This window comes from Ambystoma mexicanum, chromosome 8 (genome assembly GCF_040938575.1).
Source record: "Ambystoma mexicanum isolate Mex_15411 chromosome 8, UKY_AmexF1_1, whole genome shotgun sequence".
In the NCBI taxonomy this organism is placed as follows: domain Eukaryota; kingdom Metazoa; phylum Chordata; class Amphibia; order Caudata; family Ambystomatidae; genus Ambystoma; species Ambystoma mexicanum.
The window spans coordinates 1,255,573,543-1,255,596,748 of record NC_090929.1 but is presented as its reverse complement, the minus strand read 5'-3'; the positions used below and the strand labels follow the sequence as shown (position 1 = coordinate 1,255,596,748).

General features: G+C 50.8%; 1 protein-coding gene across 3 annotated transcripts in view; it reads right to left on the bottom strand.

Moving 5' to 3' along the window:
- Nucleotides 1–23,206, bottom strand: part of IDE (insulin degrading enzyme) — a 2,084,778-nt gene that overhangs the window by 272,026 nt on the left and 1,789,546 nt on the right. For all 3 annotated transcript variants that reach the window (XM_069611370.1, XM_069611369.1, XM_069611371.1), the window contains one exon: nucleotides 20,475–20,536. In XM_069611370.1, the coding sequence (XP_069467471.1) occupies nucleotides 20,475–20,536 (62 nt within the window). The remainder of the gene's footprint in view (nucleotides 1–20,474; nucleotides 20,537–23,206) is intronic.

Below are 23,206 nucleotides of genomic sequence, written 5' to 3'. Positions count from 1 at the left end.
TAATAAGTCTACATTAGGTTGTTGCCTACCTAGGATATCTATTCAGTAAAGTGTGACATTGGGTTTTACTTTCCCCTTCATTGTGTAAGTGGGTTTTACTTACCTTGTGTTAGCTGTGTGCCATCCAAAACAAGTTACAAGAGTTATTGCTTATCTCAATCTGGGGTTCCCTGATTTCCAAAGCATCTGTAATTGTACATTACATCCATAGGTATTACTCACCTGGTGTAACTGTGTGTTATGACAAAATTAGTTATAGGTTTTTACTGCACCTAGAATAAGTGTTTCACTATTCACCAAAAGTATATTGTCCAGTTGACTGTTTATGTGATTTGTTCCAAGAGTCACTGTACAACTGGAAGGGCCTACTGTCCTTGTATTACCAAAAGCAATCTAAAAGTAACCGTTGGTCTTTTACTCCCAAAGAATAGGTTTGGCCTATACTAAATGTGTACAACAAGGTTTTGACTTCCCTAGAACTACTGTTAGGTGTTCCAAATAAGGTCTATACTTGGGTCTGTGTACTTTCAAGTATAGTGTTGTGTTTTATATTGTGATTTCATATAATGTTTCAGTATTTACTTAACCCCTAGATTTATCTGGGCCTACTTGTATTTAAATAAATCCTTTATTTTTATAATACATAGTGTTTCAGTGTTTCTTTGGATCATTTGTATTACAATTTTCACTTGTACTGTATCTACTGCCCTCTCTCCCTCCTAAGATAAGCCTGGCTGCTCTGCCTACGCTACCATGTACTCAGGTGGTACAGTCTTATACTAAGAGTGGAGTCTTGTACTGCCTCAGTTGAATGGTTTTACTAGGCCCTTAACTGGACTTCAGAAAAACTGTCCTAACAGGAGGCCTCGATGACCTCGACAGAATTGGGATTCTGCTCTACAATCTCGACGCCATCATCATCGAGGACCTGGGGATAGTCACTGGGTGTGTCGTAACCGTGACTTTTCTTGGCGTCGACGCCGGTGTCGAAGCTGGCGTCGAGTCGACAGACCCGTGTGTCGAAGGTCCCTTCGACAACGGCATCGAAGACACCGACCTCGGCGTCGACGGAACCTTCGTCGACGGCATCGACGGAACCTTCGAGGAAGGTTTTGAGGTCATAGTCCTACTCGAGGGTTCGAGACGCACTCGAGAGGTTTCCTTCGCCGGGTACTGCGACTCGCGGCGTTTTTGACCTTCGGGTCTTTCGACCAGAGCATCGCTCTCGGCAGTCTTCGAGGGGGTCGAGGCGCTTTCTCGAAGACGCTCATCATATTTTTGCGGAATTCCTCCCTTTCAGCCCGGGAACTATGTTTCGTGGGGCAAGGGATTCTCTTTGGAGAAACAGAGGAAGAGGAAGACGGAGAAGGGGATCTTCGACCTCTCCTCTTCGAGTGCTTCAATCTTGAGGAGTGATGGGACCCACTCTGAGACCTGGAGCGCGAATGGTGACGAGGAGACGAATGTCTCGACTTCGTCGAGGAAGAAGAAGCTTTAAAAGTCTTACCTTTCTCTAGCTTCCCCCTACGCTCCTTCAGGGCCTTAGCTGTCATGGACATACAGTCCTCGCACTCCGAACAATGGTGTTCAGCGCCCAAACACCACAGACAAACTCTGTGAGGGTCAGTCAGCGACATCTTTTTCCCACAATCTCGGCATTTTTTGAAGCCGGATCGAGGAGTTGTCGGTTCCGACGAAGAAGCCATCGAGTACGGTATCGAATAACTTGAGGTAACTCGGTATTCCGAGGCACTGAGTAAGCGCGGAAAAACGGAACTGAGCAACGGACGCTGCGCGCGGCCTTTATAGGCAGGATGACGTCTACGTCGATACGGCGGCTGTCGAGGGACATCGATGCGGAGGACGTCGACGCGCAGCGCCCTCTAGAGAAAAATTTTCCGAGGCCAGCAGAGCTGGAAGGAGATATCTAAGATAAGGAATACGTCGGAGGACACAATCCCTTCGAAATAATTATTTATTTAAAACCACATCTAGAAAAACACACAGGCACTAATAGTAAGCAATTCAAATACACGGTCACTAAAAGATATACACTCCCTTTAGAAGAATATTAGACAAATCTTAAGTAAAGCCCCACTTATTTTCAGAAAGCGGTGAGCGCTTAACGTAGATGGCACTCTAATAATTTGTTTTAAAAGTGAGAGAAAAGCAGAGAATAAATTGCAACAGATCCCAACACTTTTTCAAGAACACAACAAGAGAGGAAGGCAAAGTAACACCGTGAGTTTAGAGTCAGTAGGCCGCATCTACTTTAAGAGGATCAAAATGAAATGTGTCCAAGGTCACACGGTTGCAGTGCACAAGAGTCTTGTAAAGGTTCAAAAAGGAGTTGGACCAAAGAAAGGGACAAGTTAGAGGGTCAAGGCAGCCAGCCCAGTCCAGAAGGTTAAGGGGTTATTATTACCTTGTAGCAATCTTTAGAAAGGGAGGCCTGGCAAACACGGTACCTTAAAGTGGTGAGAATACTCCAGCGGGGGCGGTTGTTCCTGGCAGCGAATGCAAGTCGTTGCTTCGTCCGGGGGAAGAGAGGATCTCGTCGGGGAGGAAGACAGGAGTCCGTTGCACTGCCAGTGAAGAAACCAGCCGCGGAGTTTCTCAGGTAAAAGGAGCGGTCCTTTGATCGCGGTCCAGTGGTAAGTGGCTATCCGGTTGCCGGGGTGCGAAGAGAAGAAGGTAAACTGGTTGTGCCCACCAGTCAGGGGAAGAAGCCTCTCCAGCCGGGAGATCTTCTCTGTCATCGGGAAGTGGTGAGTCGGTTCCGCAGGGCTCCACCGGTGGTGTTGTCGTGGTAGGTCGGCTCAGCTTCTCCCTCGTCGGATTCTCAGGTCTTGTGGCGACTTCTGAAGTTTCAGTCCCCAAAGCCCTACTTTTATGCAGCACACCCCCATTCACTCAGCCTAGCTGTCAATCAAACATGCTAAGTGGTGAGCCGGCCTGCTCACCACTTGGGCCAATCACACAAGAGTGCGACTTGAGTTACCAAGGTAACTCAGTCCAGGGTGCCTAAACCCCCTCCCACATCCCCTGTGGTACCCAGACAGAGTGGCACCACTTTTGGAGGCTTCTGTGGAGAAGCCCGCCAAAAAGTGGAACAAAGGGCTCGACTTGGGTTGGAGTCACAGAAGAGAACACAAACGCCATTTTAGAATCGAGTCCTGGCAAAAAATACCAAACGGCGAATTAATATTAAATAAATAAACCGGCGGTATGTTCGAGGCTATGAGAATTAAATAATTAAAGTTGGTAGCCTCGAACAATGGGAAAATCCCATAGGAATATATTTGCGGTCGAATATAAAAAAGTAGTTTCCACTGCCACCAGCCAAAACTCGATCACGGGGGACGGAGACGTGCCCCCTCGACTAACAGACCCCGGGGCAATCGAATTGCCCCGACCAGTACATCCACAATATGATGGTTTGAACTGGTTTCTGTTAATAATTTGGGACTAGTAAAGCCAATGGTGACTTTACATGCCCTGGGAGACAGTAGTCAGTCCCAGGGTATGGAGTCTATGGTGGGGTGTCACTATGACACCCCTGTGTCACTGCACGGAAGGTGCTGTGTAACACACATAGTAAAAACACATGAGACCCTATGGAGTAAAGGACCCCATAGCCCATAAAACACATTAACGGTCAAAGGAATACCATAAATCATGTCCAAGAGTGGGAGAAAAAGAGTCTCACTCTTGGCAGGAGAAAAAAAACTCCAGAAATCCAGCAAAGCTGCTCGGGGGCTCACTAGGTTAGGAAATTCAGCCTAAAGAGAGAATTCTCCCTAACAGCCCCGCACTTGACATCTCTGTTTAACATATTCCGACAGACGGGTAGGATCGCCCCGTCCATGGAGGAAGCCAAGCTAACTCTGATACTTAATCCAAAAAAGGATCCGGAAGAGAAAACTTCCTATAGACCCATAGCACTAATAAATATTGACGCCAAGATATATACAAAGATTTTAGCGAGCAGACTTGAAATGTTTCTCCCTCAGTTGATGCACCCTGATCAGGCAGGGTTTGTCAATGGCAGGCAAACATCAGATAATATTAGGCGGGTTGCCCACCTAGTAGAAAAAGCACAGAGAACAAACACTCCCGCTGGCCCTTTGGCCTTGGATACTGAAAAGGCATTTGACCGCGTGGAGTGGTCTTTTCTGTTTCGGGTGATGGAGAAAATGGGAGTCCGGGGGGAATTCTTGACGATGGTTAAAGCTAATTATCAGACCCCTTTCATTAGATTGACGGTGAATGGGACAACATCGCGGTTGGTGCCCCTACAGAGGGGAACGAAACAAGGCTGCCCGCTATCTCCCCTACTTTAGGCACTATAACTGGAGCCTCTTTTACAGGCGTTTAGGGAGGCAGAGGAAATATGAGGGATCCCCTGTGGAGGAGAGCAGCAGAAAGTGGTGGCATTCGCAGATGATATGCTACTCGCTTTGACATCACCGGCTGCTTCAAATCTTGGCAAGTACGAACCTGTTGAAGTCGTTTGGGGAAGCCTCGGGACTAAAGATTAACATTAGTAAATCCGAACTTCTAAATCTAACGCTGAAGGCTCCAGAGCGGGAGTATTTGAGGGCGACCACTCCATTCATTTGGAGCCCGGAGGGAGTGCAGTATTTGGGGGTGCAGATAACAGGACACCTATCCGATTGGTACTCGGCCAATTATCCCTCTCTACTGAGGGAAATTAAAAGCAATTACCAGAGATGGAAAACCCTTAGGGTTTCCTGGCTCGGGCGGATAGCTGCGATTAAGATGGTCACTCTCCCACACCTGTTATATTTTTTCCAGGCAATTCCTCAACCGATTCCACCGGGGTTTTGTAAGGATTTGAGCTCACTGACTAGCAAATTTCTTTGGGAAGGGAAAAGGGCTAGTCTGCGACACCGCTTGCTTATGGCATCCAGGGGAGCGGGGGGGGGCTGGCACTACCGAATTTTAGACAGTATTATGAGGCGGCGCAATTGCGGGTCATTAGGGAGTGGCTGAGGGGTGAAGTTAATGGGAAAGGCAAGTTGTGGGTGAGGATGGACCGAGCTGTGGCACACCGCGATCTGGCAGAGGTGTTATGGCTGCCCAAAAACACAGACCTCGACACTTATATGAGAGCTCCATCACCAAACTTATGGCGGACGTATGGGATAGACTAGTGGGATCCAGGGGAATCACTTCCTTTCTTTCACCATTCACTCCTATTTTTGGTAATGGGTAATTTACCCCGGGCCTGGAGAAGAGAGCGTTCAGGCAGTGGCAGGAAGGGGGCTGCAGGGAATTGTGCGATATGTTTCGAAACGGGGAGATACTGTCTTTTGAGGAGTGCAAGCGGGAGCTCTATACACGAGACAGAAAGGCTGAGATATGCACAATTACAGCATTGAGTGTTACAACCTGAGACTAGAAATGGAGCAACCAGGGAACCAACCTACTTTGAGAGCTTTCTCCTGTCCAATGATGGCTCTAAGGGTCTAATATCTAATCTGTATAAGATTCTAGAAGGGGGGGGAGGGGGCAGAAGATAGGTGGCCTTATATGCAGGATTGGGATCGGTACTTGGGAAGGGAATTTAATAGGGCAGATTGGGAAAGATTGTGGAAGAACATACCAAAACTGGCAAAAGCTTCCCAACTGCAAGCAATATGGTACAAGGTATTGCTCGGGTGGCATTACACACCAGCTCGTTTACAGAGAATATATCCGGAATGCTGGGGGAAATGTTGGGAGGGGTTTTGGGATGGTGGGGACGGCGGTTCATGTCTGGTGGGACTGCCCTAAAATAGAACCATTCTGGAGGGAAGTCCGGCGGGCGCAAGATCAGGCCTTTGGCCCAGGGGATGGGAGGACTCCGGCCCAGATCCTCCTAGGCGTCAGGAGTATCACTGGGGTGGGAGAACCTAAGACAAGGGAAAAAGCTAAAGCAATACTGACATTGGCAGCTATGCTGTTAATAGCTCAAAGATGGAAGAGTACCGATGTCCCCATGCTCCAAGACTGGCTGTGGAAAATTTGGGAAGTTGTGGCCCTAGAATGGGCAACATACGCTATAGACAAAAAGATCCAGAACTTCGCCGTAGAGTGGGGGGAATTAATGACTTTCCTTAAGGATGACTTTAGAGTGATGTGGTGTCCGCAGCATCTGAAACTGCTAGAACTGCAATGAACGGGGAGGGTGAGACTGGACTGCTTGATATTGTCTACGAAGGGATGGTCCGATGCCTCGGGGGAAGTGAGGGGGGGTACCTGGGGGGGAGGCATAGTGTTATAAAATTCAATAAAGAAAATATAAAAAAATAAATAAATAATAAAAAGACTTACCTGGTTGGTTGCTTTTCGGCTGGCATAGCTCCGGAACTCCATCTGCGCTGGGAACTCACCGCGACCTACGAAAAGAGAAAAGCACAGGTCAGTGAGGACAGGACATCACTGCGCTACGCAAAGCGCCTCCTTACCGCATCATAGCGCTATAGCGCGCCATCTCCCGGTGAGAACCAGCATATCCAGTTCTCCAAGCGGACACTCCGCGCACCTAGGGGATAAAAAAAGACATTTAGAACAGAGAAAAGGCATGCAAGAATTACGATGCCATCAATCGCAAAAAGACCTACCTGAAAGACACTAAAAGGGCAGCAGTCAGTGAAGTAACTGGACCGCCCGCGGCCACAAAAGACAACGCGCCCCTGCCAGAGAGCAGGACGGAGAGCCCACCGATTCCGACAACCAGGTGAGAAGAGAACCTGGAGGGGCTGGAAACACAAGGGAGGTGGGGGAAAACTTACCTTGGTCGCGCAGTCCTAATATAGTCTTCATTTCCAGGCAGAATCCCATCGACACCGAGACCACACCAGGGAATCATTGGGAAGGGCACCAACGACCAACTGGCTGGGTGGCGTCCCCGTGAATACCAGGTGAGCGTAACAGTACCAACACATGCCTTGTTCTGAGTACGGTAAAAGATCTATGGCCCCTTTTTCCAGAAGTTGACCGATTTCCTACAGAAGGAGAGGTTCCAGAGGAAAGGGTTGGGAAGTAGTCTGGAGGGCGAGAGGCAAATTTGAGGCAGTATCCCTGCTGTGAGACCTCTAAGGCCCAGACGGCTGAGGTGGTAGTCATCCATTCCTTGCCAAACAGTGATATTCTACTTCCGACAGAGGACAGATTTTGTTAGTCCACTTCAGAGAGGCTTTGCGCCAGAGGTTGTTGAGGGCACAGCGGGGGTGGAAGTACCTTCCCTAATTGCACCGCAGCTTACCCCTGTAGGGTTGATGCTGTCCTTGCCTGCCTAATGGTGCTTGAACTCTACCTCGTTTGGCTAAAGTGATGAAGGGGCCAACATCCCTTACCCTGGCAGTGTGTGTGTGTGTGCGAAGCTCGAGCATGCTGCCTTATCCCATGCTGGAAACATGGGGGAAGGTAAGCCAACTGCTCAACTATCCCGACACATCATTTCTTGAACACTTCTTTTTGCATACATTGTTGTCCCACACCATTTGTATTTAGAAGAACAAGTTACTTACCAACTGGAAGTTCCTACAACGCATTCCACATCTTTGACATGTAATGTCCACAGCTGTGCACTTCAGAAACTTTTTCGGCAGAGGGCGTCCTGCGTCAATGCATCGGGCCCATGTTTCTCGAGGGCCTCCGTCGAGGATGACATCACAGGATGTTTAAATAGGACGCACGGCGCCCGTAGCCTCAGTTTAAGTTTTTTCACCCCCAGAACGTGACACCAGTCTGATGCCTGCTGGACTGCACTTAGCCTTGCGGAAAACGGAAGCTGCAATCGCATAGGAAATTCTCCTGAGGGGCAGGCTGGGAGGGCGATGTGGAATGCGTTGGAGGAACATCCAGTCGAAAGAACGTTACCAGTTGGTAAGTAAGGAACAAGTTACTTACCTGTAACTGTTGTTCTCCAGCATGGGTCTGGCATGGATTCACATGCTCATGAATATTCCCCGTCATCAGGCCGGGAATCCTCGGTATAGAAAAAAATCAGTATCAGTTTCGTTTCTGATCTGTCTTTCTCAGTAGTAACCAATCACTGGTCTCTGGGTCATACTGCCCCCAACCAATGACTGCCCTCTCCCTAAGCCCGCCCCCGGCAGCCATCCTCAGATTTGGTAGCACGTGAAGTGGCAGTATGACCAAGTGAATAGCCGCAGAGGGGTAGGCGGGAGGGTTCGCATGTGAATCCATGCCAGACCCATGCTGGAGAACAACAGTTACAGGTAAGTAACTTGTTCCTTCTTCAGCATGGGGTCTGGCATGGATTCACATGCTCATGAATATAAGAATACATAGCAGTATACACATGCACAACCACGGGAGGTGGCAAAAGGCTCAATATCAAGCAATACAACAACTCAACATTAAGCAACTGTTACCTCCTCATCAGGCTCACCTTAGGCGAACAGGTTGCGCAGCACTGCCTGGCCGACTCTGGACTCCTCCCTGGAATCCCGGTCGACGCAGTAGAATTTTGTGAAGGTGTGCGTCGACCTCCACGTAGCAGCCCTTCAGATGTCGAGCAGGGGCACACCAGACAGGAACGCCGTAGTAGCAGCGATCGCTCTGGTCGAATGGGCTCTCGGACGGCCTAGCAACGGTCGGTTTGCCAACCGGTGACAGTGCAAGATGAAGCCGGAGAGCCATCTGGAAATGGAAGTCTTCGAGAGAGCCTTCCCTTGATTCACAGGTCCAAAGTTCACAAACAGCTGTGATGTCTTCCGAAAACTCTTTGTGCGGTCCACGTAGAACTTCAGCACTCTAGCTACATCCAGCGAGTGCAGAGTCCTCTCAGCCGGCGACGAAGGCGACGGGAAGAACACTGGCAACACCAAGGGCTCGTTGAGGTGGAAGTCAGACGGCACCTTGGGCATGAAGGAGGGGTGCGTCCTTAGCACCACCCTCGTGTCGTGAAAAGTCAAGTATGGAGGCTTGCAAGACAGGGCCTGGATCTCTCCCACTCGTCGTGCAGAGGTGATGGCCACGAGGAATGCTGTCTTCCACGACAGAAACTTCAACGGCACTGAATCCATAGGCTCGAATGGGGCCCCCATGAGCCTAGTTAGCACCACGTTGAGCTCCCACGCCGGGGCAGGGGCCTTCACCGGCGGGAATGATCGGAACAGTCCTTTCCTAAATTCCTTCACCAGTCGATGAGACGACAAGGACGCCCGTCCTGTAGTTCTGGTGTAACGTGAGACGGCAGCCAGATGTACCTTGATGGAAGCGTGAGACAGGCCAGCCTTGGCTAAGGACAATAGGTACGGCAATACTTGAGGGGCCGTAATCCGCAGAGGGTTAATCTTCTGTGCACGGCACCAGACAGAGAACCTCTTCCATTTGTGTCGTAGCACTTGAGAGTTGAGGATGACCTGGCCTTCGCAAGAACCTCTCTGCAGTCGGCCGGGATGTTGTATCCTCCAAACTCTAGTGCTGCAGGAGCCAGGCCTGCAAGTTCAGCGAGTCTGGTTCGTGATGAAGAATGGCTCCTCCTTCTCTGGAGAGAAGATCCGCGTCCGTCAGCAGCTTGACTGGTGTGGACGCTGACAAGTCCAGAAGGTCTGGGAACCAGCTCTGCCTCGGCCACGCCGGTGCGACGAGGATCATCCTGCACCGGGACCTCTTGAGCCGGTTGACGAGCCAGAGTAGCAACGGCGGGAACGCATAAAGGAACAGGCCGTCCCAAGGGAACGAGAAAGCATCGCCCATGCTCCTCGGTTGGGGAAACCTGCTGGTGAACCTCCGGCACTTGGAGTTCGCCGCCGTCGCGAAGAGATAGATCTGGGGTTCGCCCCATCGTCGGAAGAGTCGGTCCACTTGATCCTGGCGCAGTTCCCACTCATGGCACGAGCGCATCTCTCTGCTGAGAGCGTCGGCAATGGTGTTTTTTATCCCTGCCAGATGAAAGGGTACCAGAAACATCCCTTGGGCGACGGCCCAATGCCACAGATCCTGGGCTTCCTTGGATAGGGCAGGGGATCTGGTTCCGCCCTGCTTCCGAATGTAAAACATCGTGGTGGTGTTGTCGGTGAAGATCCTCACCACCTTGCCCTTGAGGGACAGAAGGAAGGACCTGAGGGCCCAGAACACTGCACGGAGCTCCAGGATGTTGATGTGGAGAGTCTTCTCTTCGGGGGGCCAAGGGCCTCTCGCGTGGAGGCCCCCGGTGTGCGCTCCCCAACCTTCCAGGGAGGCATCCGTCATCACCGTCACCTGGTGGGCCGGGGCTAGGAAACCTGTTCCCGCCGTCAGATGAGAGCGGACACCCCACCATCGTATCGCCTGACGGAACGCTTCGTCGAGCGGGATCCTGTCCTCGAAGCTGCCCGTCATCTGGATCCAGTGGGCGTCGAGGAATTCTTGCAAGGGCCGCATCCGAAGTCTGCAGTGGCGCACCAGATAAATGCAGGACGACATCATTCCGAGGAGGGACTTGATAGACCTCACTCTGGCCACGTCCGTGGCCAGCAGACGTTGCACCTTTCCCAGGATGGTACTTATCCTTTCCTCCGACGGTGAGGCCCGCTGTGCCACTGTGTCGAGCTGTGCTCCCAGAAACAGGGCGACTTGCGACGGGACCAGTTGGGATTTTGGAAAGTTGATGGAGAACCCCAGGTCCGTGAGCAGCTGGACGGTCTTCGCAGTGTGTTCCACGGCGAGCTCCCTTGTCCTTGCCCGTATGAGCCAGTCGTCCAGGTAGGGGTAGCCGTGGATCCCCTGCAGGTGCAGCTGCGCCGCCACCGGTGCTAGGCACTTGAACACCCTGGGCACCGATTTTAATCCGAACGGGAGGGCCTTGAACTGGTAGTGCCGCCCTTTGACCACGAACCTGAGGAACTTTCGGTGTCTCTTTAGAATAGGGATGTGGAAGTATGCATCCTCCAAGTCCAACGACGACAGGAAATCGCCCTCCTCCAGCTGTCCCAGCACGTGCTGGAGGGTGACCATCCGGAACTTCTGTGCCTTGATGTATTTGTTTAGTCGTCTCAGGTCCAGGATGGGACGCCATCCTCCTGTCTTCTTCTTTACGAGGAAGTATCTTGAGTAAACTCCGGAGCCCCGAAGCCTCTTTGGAACGAGCTCGATGGCACCTTTCCTGAGCATCGCCCTTACTTCCAACAGCAGTTGAGGGACGTGACTTTCCTTCCTGGCCACGGGAGGAATGCGGGGGCACCTCTTGTGGAACTCGAGGGCGTGCCCCAGGGCCAGGGCGTCCAGCACCCAACGGTCGGTGGAGATGGACTCCCACACGCCGACGAACTTTGTCAGCCGGCCTCCCACCGGGGTGCTTCGGCGGGAGCCCGACCCCACGGTCGGTTCAATCTTGCTTCGAGGCCGCTTTGCCTCCTTGACCACCTTGGCGACGACAGCGGGATCCACCTGACTTGCCGCGTCCCCTGTAGGCCTCCTGAGACGAAGATCTTGCCGCTTGACGGTACATAGAGGAGCTGCTGCCGGCTCCCTTGGAGGCACCCTGTCTGCCTCCGGAGCTCCGAAAGGACGGCCGTCGCTGTTGGAGCACACCCAGTGCACGGGCCGTCTCCGTGTCCGTCTTGATCGCCTGAAGGGACTCATCAACCGCCTTGCCAAAAAGGTTGTTCCCATCGAAGGGCATGTCCAAAACCTTGGTCTGTACGTCCTGGCGGAAATCCGTCGCCTTGAGCCATCCTCGTCGTCTCAGGCAAACGCTGTTGCCCAACTGACGGAAACCGGTGTCGGCGATGTCCGTAGCCACCGTAATGGCGTGGTCCGAGGCAATCTCACCTTCCTGTAAGATTTCCAGGGCCTCAGTCCTCTTGGCGTCCGGAAGGAAATCCAACACAGGGGCGATCTTGAACCATGACTCCCTGTCGTAGAGGGCTACGATGGCCAGGGCGTTGGCCACCTTGATGGTCGTCGCTGCAGATGAGATGACCCGACGTCCCATCGCATCCAGCTCCCTACCCTCGCCGCCCGGCGGGGGAGGTTGAAGTCGAGGCCGATGCCCCCCCGCTTTCTTCTTGGCCGCCGCCGAAACGACCGAATCCGGGGTAGGTTGCGCCCTAAGGCACAAGGGGGCAGCATCGGGGACCCGGTACTTCTTCTCGTACTGGTCCCTCTTCGCAGGCGCCGTGGCAGGTTTCTTGAAGAGGGTGAGCCCCTCATCCCAGATGTCATCAAGAAGCGGTACGGCGAGGACCGTCTTCCTTTTAGCCTCGCGCCATTGGTAAAGGAACCCTTCCTTCTTTTCTTCGGGGCAGAGCTGGAAGAGCTCGGATGCCCTGGAAATCATAGCATGGAAGGATCCAATCTCCTCGGGCAGGGACGTCTGGGCAGGGGGCGACGGGGGACACGTCCCGTCGTCACCTCAGTCGTCATCCATACCCGTCGTAGTCGTGTCCATGCCTGTATCATCCCCGTGGGTAGTGGACCGGGGGAAGGCAGAGAAGGCCGCAGAGGCAGGAGAGGAGGCCTAGGATGCGTCCTCCTCCTCTTAAGTGGTGGGCTCTCCGAAGGTCCTGGCTCCGGTTCCCCCGTCGGGTCTGGCTCAGGTACCTCCGTCGGGGGAAGGGGCAACCTAGTCCTTATCTCCGAGCATAAGGACTGGATGGCTGACAAAATGGCCGCCGAGGTGTCCTGCGGCGCCGGAAACGACGGGAGCGAGGGCTCTTGAGGAGCCTCGTCTGCGTCACCGTCGCCCTCATCGTCGCCCTCGTCGGGATCCCTCCCGATGGACTGAGCCTCTTCCACGACTTGGATGAGCTCCTCTTCAGAGGTCGTGTCCGTATCCACGACGGCCACCAACCCCTCCCCCACCCTTTCCAACGAGGACTTCGTGGGGGTCTTCTCGATGGGCCTGAAAGACTCCCTCCGCGGTGGCAGGGAGGCTCTAGTACCTGAGGGCGCGTCCACTGGTGTAGCCTCCACAGGCTGAGCCCGGGCCGTGGCGACATCCTCAATCGAGGTCTTAGCAGGGTGAATTAAGGCCAACGTCACCTTCTGTACGCCTGGGGCCTTCACCTTGGGGGGAGGGTCCGAGCCTCGCTCCCCCTCTGCCGGAATCTTCGAGATCGACCGGGGCCTCTCCAGAAGCTTCGCCGGGTTCTCGGACTTCCTCTTACCCGAGCCAGAGCGTTGGCTCGTGGTCGATGGCGCCGGGGAGGATGCGCCCTGCCTGGCAGCCAAGGAGCCCGACCGTTCGGCGCTCCCGGTGCCCGCGGACTCACGGTGTTTAGCCTTTTTTTGGGCCCCCGTCGCCAGAGCACCCTCACAGGACTTAGAAGACGGCTTGGACTTCTTTTTCTTCTTCTCGCCTGGCAGGCTCTTACCTTCCAACCAGCTGGCGAGACGGAGGTGGCGATCCTTCATGGTCTGCTCCGACATGTTCCCACAAAACGCGCAGTCCTTTTCCTTGTGCGTCTTGTCCTCATGGAGACAGTAGAGGCATAACGAATGCTCGTCCTCCTTGAAAACGTTCTGAAGCTGGCATCCAGGGCAGGCCCTGAACAGCTTCCCGGGCGTCGAGCTCCCTTTCTCCTGGGCCATGTCCGGACTAGGCCTCGGAACTTCTGGAATCCTCCAAAAGCATAACTCGATGAAATCTTCACCCTTGAGGGGCGTAGAAACTCCGAAACGGATCCCCGTTGATCGGAAGTAGTAACGGTGGAGCTTGTGGCTCTATTTAACCGAAAAAATTAGAGAATCTCCTGAAAAAAGCGCGAAAAACGCAGCAAAAGCTCGAGAGCTACAGCACGAGGCCTCCCAACACTTGAACGTGCGGTAAAAATCTGAGGATGGCTGCCGGGGGCGGGGCTTAGGGAGAGGGAAGTCATTGGCTGGGGGCAGTATGACCCAGAGACCAGTGATTGGTTACTACTGAGAAAGACAGATCAGAAACGAAACTGATACTGATTTTTTCTATACCGAGGATTCCCAGCCTGACGACGGGCAATAATCATGAGCATGTGAATCCATGGCAGACCCCATGCTGGAGAACTTGTTCTTCGAATGGATTGTGTCCTCCAACGCATTCAATATCTTTGACAGGCTCAGTACCAGTAAATGGAGGAGGGAAAAGAATTTAGAATACCCAATTAAATTGCGGAATAAAGAACCGCCTTCCCAAAGCCCATATCCTGACCATGGATTGTATCCAGGGAATAATGTTTCACAAATGTATGGATGGAAGCCCAAGTAGCGCCATCACAAATCTTACTAATAGGAACACCCCGCTGGAGGGCGGTGGAAGTAGCAACGCCCCTAGTGGAATGAGCTCTCAACCCTTCAGGAGGGTCTATACCTGCCAACAGGTAACACTCCGTGATGGTAAGGATAATCCACCTGGACAAGGTCTGTTTGGCAACAGCCTGGCCCAATCGGTGTCCAGCATATCCTACAAAGAGTTCGTCGTCCACTCTGACCATGGACAGCCTAGAAATGTAAAAGCTAAGAGCTCTCCTAGGATCTAAACAATGGAGATGCTCCTCTTCCTTACCAGGATGAGGAGGAGGGTAGAAAGAGGGAAGAACCACCTTTTGACTCAAATGATATTCAGAGACTACCTTAGGTAGAAAAGAAGGACGTACTCACAGTACAACCCTGTCCTTGTGAAACACAGTAAAGGGTGGCTTAGCTGAAAGTGTCTGCAATTCACTCACTCTTCGAGCGGAAGTAACCGCAACCAAGAACACAGTCTTGAAGGACAGTAATCTCAAAGGACAAGAGCGCAAAGGTTCAAACTGAGCACCCATGACAAATCTCAAAACCAAATTCAAATCCCAAACCGGCACCTGGACAGGGGACGGCAGGAATACATTAGTCAGTCCTTTAAGAAACTGAGAAATCAAAGGAATCTTAAAATAAAAGCATTCTTCAGACGAGCGCTTAAAGATAGACAGCGCCGCCAGGTAACATTTAATAGTACCCACTTGAAGGCCTCTGTGGGCCAAAGAAAGTAAGCAAGACAAAACCATCGGAATGGCGTAGAAATACAGTTGCAGGGTTCCCCAAAGGCCGAAGATCTCCTGAAGGACTTCCTGAGCCAACTCACACTCGTGAGAGACTGTCCTTTGCCTGCTCAGAGCGTCCGCTGCCGCATTTTCATCGCCGGCCAGATGAATTGCTGAGAACAAAATTTCCTGCTGGATGGCCCAGAACCAGAGCTGCATTGCCTCTCTGCACAACGGGAGCGACCCTGCCCCCCCCCCCCCCGTTTTGTTGAGGTCATGCATGGCAACTGTTATCTGTCATGACCAGGACACTCTTCTCCCGTACCGAGGGCAGAAAAGCTTTCAGGGCTAGCCTGATGGCTCTCAGCTCTAACAGATTGATGTGGAGTCTGGACTCCGACGGAGACCAACGACCGCTGACGGTCAAGTTGTTGGCATGAGCGCCCCATCCTGTGAAGGAAGCGTCCGTCACTACAGTCACATCCGGCCACGTTTGCCAAAACGGTTCCCCCCTTCATCAGGTTCCCTTTGTTCGCCCACCAGAGAAGGTCCTGAAAGACTGAGCGTGGGACCTGAACAGGATCCGTCATCTTGCTGAAGAACTGCGACCACTGCATCTTGAGGACCCTTTGCAGGGATCTCATCCGCAGCCTGGCCTTTGGCACCAGAAAAATGCAGGAGGCCAAGCAACCTTAAGAAATCGAAAGCCGGGAAACTCTGGGCATGTTGAAACTTGTCCACCATCTGCACAATGTGATGAGCCCTTAACCTTGGGAGGCGAACACTTCCCCAAAGATGTGTCCAACACAGCCCCGATGTACTGGAGCTGTTGGGAAGGTGTCAGGTGCGACTTCTTGAAATTCAGGGAGAAACCCAGCCTGTGGAGGGTGCGGTAGGTGACACCGAGATGATCCAAAGCTAGTTTGGCATCAGCCAGTCGTCCAGGTATGGGTAGACGTGAATCCCCCCTCGCCTGAGGTACGCTGCCACCCCCACCATGAGCTTGGTAAAGACCCTCAGGCGGAGGTCCATCCGAACTGCAGGACCCGAAACTGAAAGTGCGAGTCGCCAGCCTCAAACCTCAGGTACTTCCTGTGCGCAGGCTGGATCGGCACATGGAAGTATGCATACTTGAGGTACAGAGACACCAACCAATCCTGAAGTTGAAGGGCCTGGAGGACTTGAGAAAGAGTGACCATCTTGAACTTGTCCTTCCTGAGAAGATTGTTCAACCAACGTTAAGTCCATGATGGGTCTCAACCCCCCCCCCCCGTCTTTCTTTGGGATCAAAAAATAAGGGGAAAACCATCCCTTGTTCCTCTCCGCTACAGGCACCAGTTCTATAGCGCCTTTCTCCAGCAGGGACAAGATTTCCTGCGCAAGGAGCGGATCCGGAGTCTTCATAGAGTGTTTCCCCGGTGGATTGTCGTGAGGCCGCTGAAGGAAGGGAAGGCAGAAGCCGTGGGCTATGGTATCCAGTACCCACGCATCTGAAGTAATGGCACACCATTCTTCGAGATGCTGAGACAGTCTGCCCCCAACCGGCGAACCATGGGACATGGCCTCACGACTGTTTGGAAGCAGCTGTGGCAGTGCCTGAAGGCAAAGAGGCAGCTGCCTGAGCGGCTTTGGGACCACAATTACCCCGACCACCACAGGTACTTTTTCACTGGCCCCTTTGACTGGCAGCCCCTCTCATTCTACGAAAGGAGGAGCAGAAACAAAAGGAACCTCCCCTCCACTGCTGTCCCCTAGGACGAAAAGGCAGAGGTTGACGCACTGCAGCACTTAAAGATTTTGCCGCAGCTTTTGAGGTCTGCAACCTCTCCAGCCTCTCGTCAGCCTTGCTGCCAAATAAGTAGGCACCATCAAAGGGGCATGTTCAGAAGACGAGCTTGCACATCCGGAGTAGACGCCGACTTCCGCAACCACGCAAATCTGCATATAACGGTGCTCGCAGCCATGGACCGGCTCACACGGTCAGCCGCATCCAAACCCGACTGAAGGGCCTCACACATGGCATCCTTGCCATCCTGCACAATAGCAAGGAAACCATCCCTTTCTTCCCCCTCGGGAATACGCTCAGCTGCAAAAGCAACACAAGACCACAGAGTTTGTGTAAACCTAGCCAAGGCACAAGTGGAGTTGGCCGATTTCAAGGCCATGCTCCCAGCAGAAAATACCTTCCGGGCCCAATTGTCGAAGCGCTTGTCGTCCCTATCTGGAGGGATGGTAGGGTACGCCGCCTGCCTCAAGGTTGCCGTAGCCGCCTGAACAACCAAACTCTCAGGAGTGGGGCGAGTAGACAAATAGCTGGGGTCGCTAACGGAAGGGCGGTATTTCTTAGTAAGATTTTTATTCACAGCTCGAAGAGATTCCCGAGACTGGCAAGCTGCTGCCACCCATTTCTGAAAGGTAGAATGAAATGGCAAAAAAGGGTCAGATGACTGACCTTGATCCAAGATGTCCGTCAGATCATCTTGCACAAAGTCTTCTGGAGGACTAGACCAACCCAGATACTCCGAGACTTGTGCCACGAGTCTCCTATAAAAAGACTTTGCATGAGCCCCAGGGTCAGGTCTACCAAACTCCACTTCCGGGGAAGTGTCCAGTCCACTTGCATCATGGAGGGTCTGCCTCAACTCCTCCAACTGACTGTCCCCAGAAAAAATTGGATCATCAAGGTTACCAGGTTCCTCAACCTCAGACCTTTCCTGTTCAGAAATATCATCCAGAGGGAGTTGAAACCCAGGTCTGGAGACAGAAGAGGGCCTGGAGGCCAAAACCGGCCTCACCGACTTCGATGTTGCCTTTCTCGGAGGATCCACGCTGTCTGGGTACTCGAACAGCAAATTTTGAGAAAGAATTCCAGAAGGCGCCGATAGCACCGAAAGGCTTCGAAGTCGAGAACGTCGACAACCTCGACGTCGAGACCGCTGAAGGTTTCGGCATCGACAAAGGTGCCGACCACGGCATGGGCTGATACGATGGCAAGGCGTCGATGTCTGAATCGGACGGACACTGCGCCGAATGAGTAGACGCCGGCCCGAGCCCTCAATAGGGTGCTGAGGTCTCGCTGGGGACGAGGACCAAGACCTAGAGACACGTCTCTTGCGACCTTACGAAACTTTGTCCGCACGGGACCTCGACGGCTCCCAATGTGTGTCGCGTCTTGAACCCGAGCCCGAAGGTGTGCGAGCCACAGACCGAGACCGATCCAGGCCAGCTTCATCAGAAGGCGTGACCGGACCAGTGTCCTGCGTTTGAAAAATCGCCATCTTAGATTAATCTTCCTCAAGCCACCATCCTCCGAGGACGGGTAAGGCAACCGGTGACGGCGCTTCTGCGAGTGCCGGGACGAGGAAGAGGAGTGTCGGGACCGACTCCGGGACAGAGATCCCTGGGATTCCTTCCGACGTGGAGTCGCCCCTCAAGTCATTTGTGGAAACCCCCTTGGACTTGGAAGTTCGGGACTTAACAGGCTTCAAGCCCCTACCTACCTGGAGCTTCCCCTTCTGCTCCTGCAAGGCCTGTGCAGTCAGCGACTGGAATTTCGAGCAGTCGTCGGTGTTGTGCGACTCGCCGAGGCACCACAAACAAATGCGGTGGAAGTCGGTGAGCAACATTTTAGACTTGCAGTCCTGGCAGGTCTTGAAACTGGACCGCGGAGTCAGAGGGATCGAAGAGAAAGACATCTTCAATGAAGAAAACACACGAGGCGCGCCAAGTCTCACGAAGTTAACACGTTTGTGGAAAAAACAGAAATGAGGCAACGGGCGCCGTGTGTCCCATTTATAACATCCTGTGACGTCGTCCTCGACGGAGGCCCTCGAGGGACATGGACCTGACGCCATCGAGGCAGGACACCCTCTGACGAAAAAGTTTCCGCAGTGCACAGCTGTGGACATTACATGTCAAATATGTGGAATGCTTTGGAGGACACAATCCATTCAAAGGATTGGCAATAGGTTTATTAGAATAGGCTCTTTTATTTTGACAGACTCCACTAGGACTGCATTATTTGATGGTCGTAGCTTGCTCCCATCCTAGATTTAGGGTTAGATGGGCGTTCAGCCAACCCACTGAAATTCAAGAAACGCCATTGAACTGTGATCTCTTGTGTCTGCCTTCACTGTTTGATACCATGCCTTCCTTAAAGGGTGGCTATTACAAATATCCAGAGACGGAGTGGAACAAGAAACCCACAAGGGGCAGGGAATAAAAATACCCCACAGGGAGGGTATGTAGAAGCCTGCAAGGGGCTGAAGGCGAGAATAGCCTACAAGGGGAAAGTAAGCATAACCCATGAGGCGTGGACAGTAAAGAATATCCTGAGAAGGGTTGAAACCAGAACCATAAGCCCACAACGGGTCGAGAGGAAAAATATTCCATACAGGAGTGAAATAAAATGAAGTCCCTTGGGGATGATAATGAGAGCATCCCAGGAGGCAGTGAACACAAGACAAGAATCCTAAGGTCGGAAAGGCCAGCAAGACAACGCATGCCAAGGACAGAGAATACCTCACAAGGGGGAAAGAAGACAGAGAAACCAGATGCCTAAATGTTCTATTAGCTCAAGCCGAGCTAAGAGAGATAAAAATATCATATGCTACCAGAATGAAAGAGTGACTTACTGGGAGTGTCAAACCAAGCAAGCTAGCGAGTACAAGCAACTTCTACGCAGAGCGAACATTTGTTTACTATTGGGACAATTTGCAATTGAAAGCAACTAACTCCTGCCAGTTAAATTATTTAGTTTTAGGGGTTCTATGTCTGACATACCATAGAGGACCGCCACAGTTCAATCCCTGGGTCACGCCAACCTTCTGCTAGCATCCACAACACAACCTTTGAATGTGGAGGCTTCTTTCTTCACTGGAGCATTTATGCCAATCATCAGGCGATCTGCAGACAAAGTCTCCGCTTCTGCCATTCGTAGGCAAAGGCCACTCATGCCAATTCGGGACCTGCTTCTAATTGCATAGCCTGTGTGCACACAAAGGCCACTAAGGGGTTTGAGGGAGACAAACTCATACCCGCAGCTGCACTGACTTCACATGCCACTCCATAGCCAGTCTTAACAGGTAAACTATAACTTTGTTATGGGATTCTTCACTGTCGTCACACTAGCTGCCTGCAATATTGAATTGAGCTCTGTTGCTCCTAGTAGACTAGGTGAGTGGCTTCATAAAAAAGGTGTAAACAAATACATACAAATATGGATTATTTGAGGCAGAGTTAAATTGGTTCAAGTTTGCATTCTATGGAAACTTCACTGGACACAAAATTGCCCAGTGACATTTGTGAATTAATTGAAGACAACCAAACTATGTTCAGAAAGGCCTCCAGGGTGCACAGACTGGAGTTTTGCTGAGGCGCCAGTAAATCTCTCAGAACAAGAGATGGCCATAGAAGAAATTATGCATGTGTTTCAAATCAGTTTCCTGTACATTTCTAAAACAAACACAATCTAACTTTAAAAGGAACAAATCAATCCCGATCACTCAGCACACCTACCTTGTAGAACTGCATGATATCAGCCTTGGTCAGCGTTTTTAAATATGCAACTTCAATATTATCTGAAAAACACCACAAAGTTTAGTTTTGATTAGTAGACTTATCAATCTCAAACTTGCACCCATAAGGGCACCATTGCACTAAATTGAGTTATTTGAATGGTTATTATAATTGTGATTAAACATATCAAATGAGACTGCTAAACAATTTGATAATTTTTATTAGCCCGAGAGTTTGATGAAACATCTACACTCTGCGGTATATACTTCCTTCTCAGAGATATTTATCAGGTCCATGCTTACTTTAAAGTATGAATTAGCACAGTACTAGGATTCTATTCAAAATGCAATACTCTCAGTATTGCCTAAGTTATGTCATCATGTGTGTGCTAACATATTTTTACATTTGTTTTCTTTTTAAATTCAAGACAGTGCTCTCCCACTTTTCATTTTAGATACATTATTTACCTTGGCCTTTACTATTACCAATGCATCAAACAAACATTTATGCACTTTAGCATAAAATGAACTACTTTAAAGGTGGCTCCCATGGAAATGGCAAAAGAGTACGTTTACTATTTCCATGGATGAAACACCAGAGTATCGAATAAGACCAGTATCTGGCAGCAAGGTAAATGCAAATCAAACATTCAAGTAGGGTTCAGAAGCGTCAGGAATAAGGGGAATGCAGGGGTGATGAGGTGCACAGGGAGGCAGAGAGGGCAAACAATAGAGCTTTCTCTGATTTTGGGCCATTACCACAGGAGTCGGCCCATGATTTGATCAATCTAATTGGCTGCTTCACTGCTCTAAGATGCTAATCATGTTTGCAGGACATCTGATTCCAACATCAGTTACACACAGTGGGTTGCAAGTCTTTATATATAAAGCTGAATGTATGTGCGTTTATGTATGTTTGTCCGGCTATACAAATCCGGACCGTTAAACCCACTGCTTCCAAATTTTGCATGGATGCCTCAATAGTCTGGGGCAAGATTGTAGTCTATGTTTGATGCAAAAAAAGTATTACTTAGACACCCTAATTTACTGATGCTCAGCCCGATTCACTAAAGTACGTACTAGGAGGCAATTTGTAAACGTGTCTGAAGGAAACATTTTTCATATGTTGGTTATTCCTTTAAAACATATTACTACTGTTCGAAAGTGTTTATTAAAGCATTTTAAAAGGGAATACAAAAATAAAGAATTTTACATTTTTTTGATCACGCCACTCCAAATATGGGAAATGAAAAGGTTACGGTTTACTTAAGTTCATTCACGAGAAGAGAGCACAATCAATCTTTCTTGGACATTTTCTCAAATGTGCTGAAGCCATTAAGTGACTGAAACATGCTGCACAAAAAACAAACATCACTTGAAAAGGTTCCATCTGATGCAAAGTGAAAATCCATATCAAGAGCTTCTGAAACACAACAAACCACATTAGTACCCGGCACATGCTGCGCACCGGGAATACAAACATGTGGATTGGCTCTTTTCCGAGCCATACCAAACGGTATTCCCGTGTACGCTGTGTGTGCCGGGTACTCTGTTCCTGGCGAGGGGTGTGGCAGCCCCTAAGCCAATGAGGAGGCTCGAAACGGGGCAATCCCCGCTCCGAGCCTCCCCATGGCAGGAGGCTGCCTTCGTCCCCCGCCGGGCACTCAGGTACGTTTTTTTTCACCCACCGCAAACTATCCCCTCTCCTCCCTCCCAACCCCACTTACCTTCTTTTTTTGGAGCGAACGCGCTGGAAACAAATCTGTTCCCAGCGTGTCCGCTTCCAATGGCCGCCATGGAAAGCAAAAACGGACTACGTTTTCCCTTTCCCAGAGGCCTTTTTTTTTGTTTCGAAAAGCGGCAGCATTTCAAAACAGAAAAAAATGCCATTAGTACCCCGGTCTAAAAGGCCGGGCTACTAATGGCTATAAGACCCTCAGCAGCGGGCCAATACCACCCACAGTAATGCCCCCGGGGCAGTTGTAACTATGGCCCCTGGGGCATTAGCTGGGGCGGTATTGGCATGCTGCCTCAGGTTTTATTGCCACAGCACGACTTCCTGACCAGAGGAGAAGAGCGAGAGCAACTTTCTCCAGGGCAAATGAGATGCCAGAGCAAACTGAATAAAGACTTGTTGACATGAGGACAAGAGCAACATCCTCCAGGGCACATGAGACACTGCTCGACAAGGACACTAGCAACGCTGAGTTACCCTAGCTAGTTAATCTATAAAAATTACTAATTCTGTAGAACAAAACGCTTGTGAACCCAATAAGATGTTTCACACATTTTAAAAACACAATAGATTAGATTTCTATCGAATTATTAATAATTGACAAAGCTAAAATGGCAAACACCACAACAAATAATTTGTCAGTAGTCACGTACCCACCAATGAATGCACATTTCACTAATTTGTGTAAAAGTGTTTATGTTTAGATTAGGTACCTAGTGGCACCTGCTTGCCAAGTAATTGTTTTAAATAAACCAAGGATCTGCAACCTGCTGATCTCAAGGTGTTTTGAACTGGGACTCCTTTGATTCCTCACCACTGACTAGTCCCAAAAGACTCCTGGCCTAGGCATCTCTAATAAAATTACATCTGTCATTAGTTTTAAGTAAATTTGGCACATTGCTAATAACAGAACTGCTTCAATTCTGACTTTCGATGGCTACCTTACGTGGGTACTCATTTCAAGTCTTGCCACAACATTTTGATGGAGCTTTAGTCTT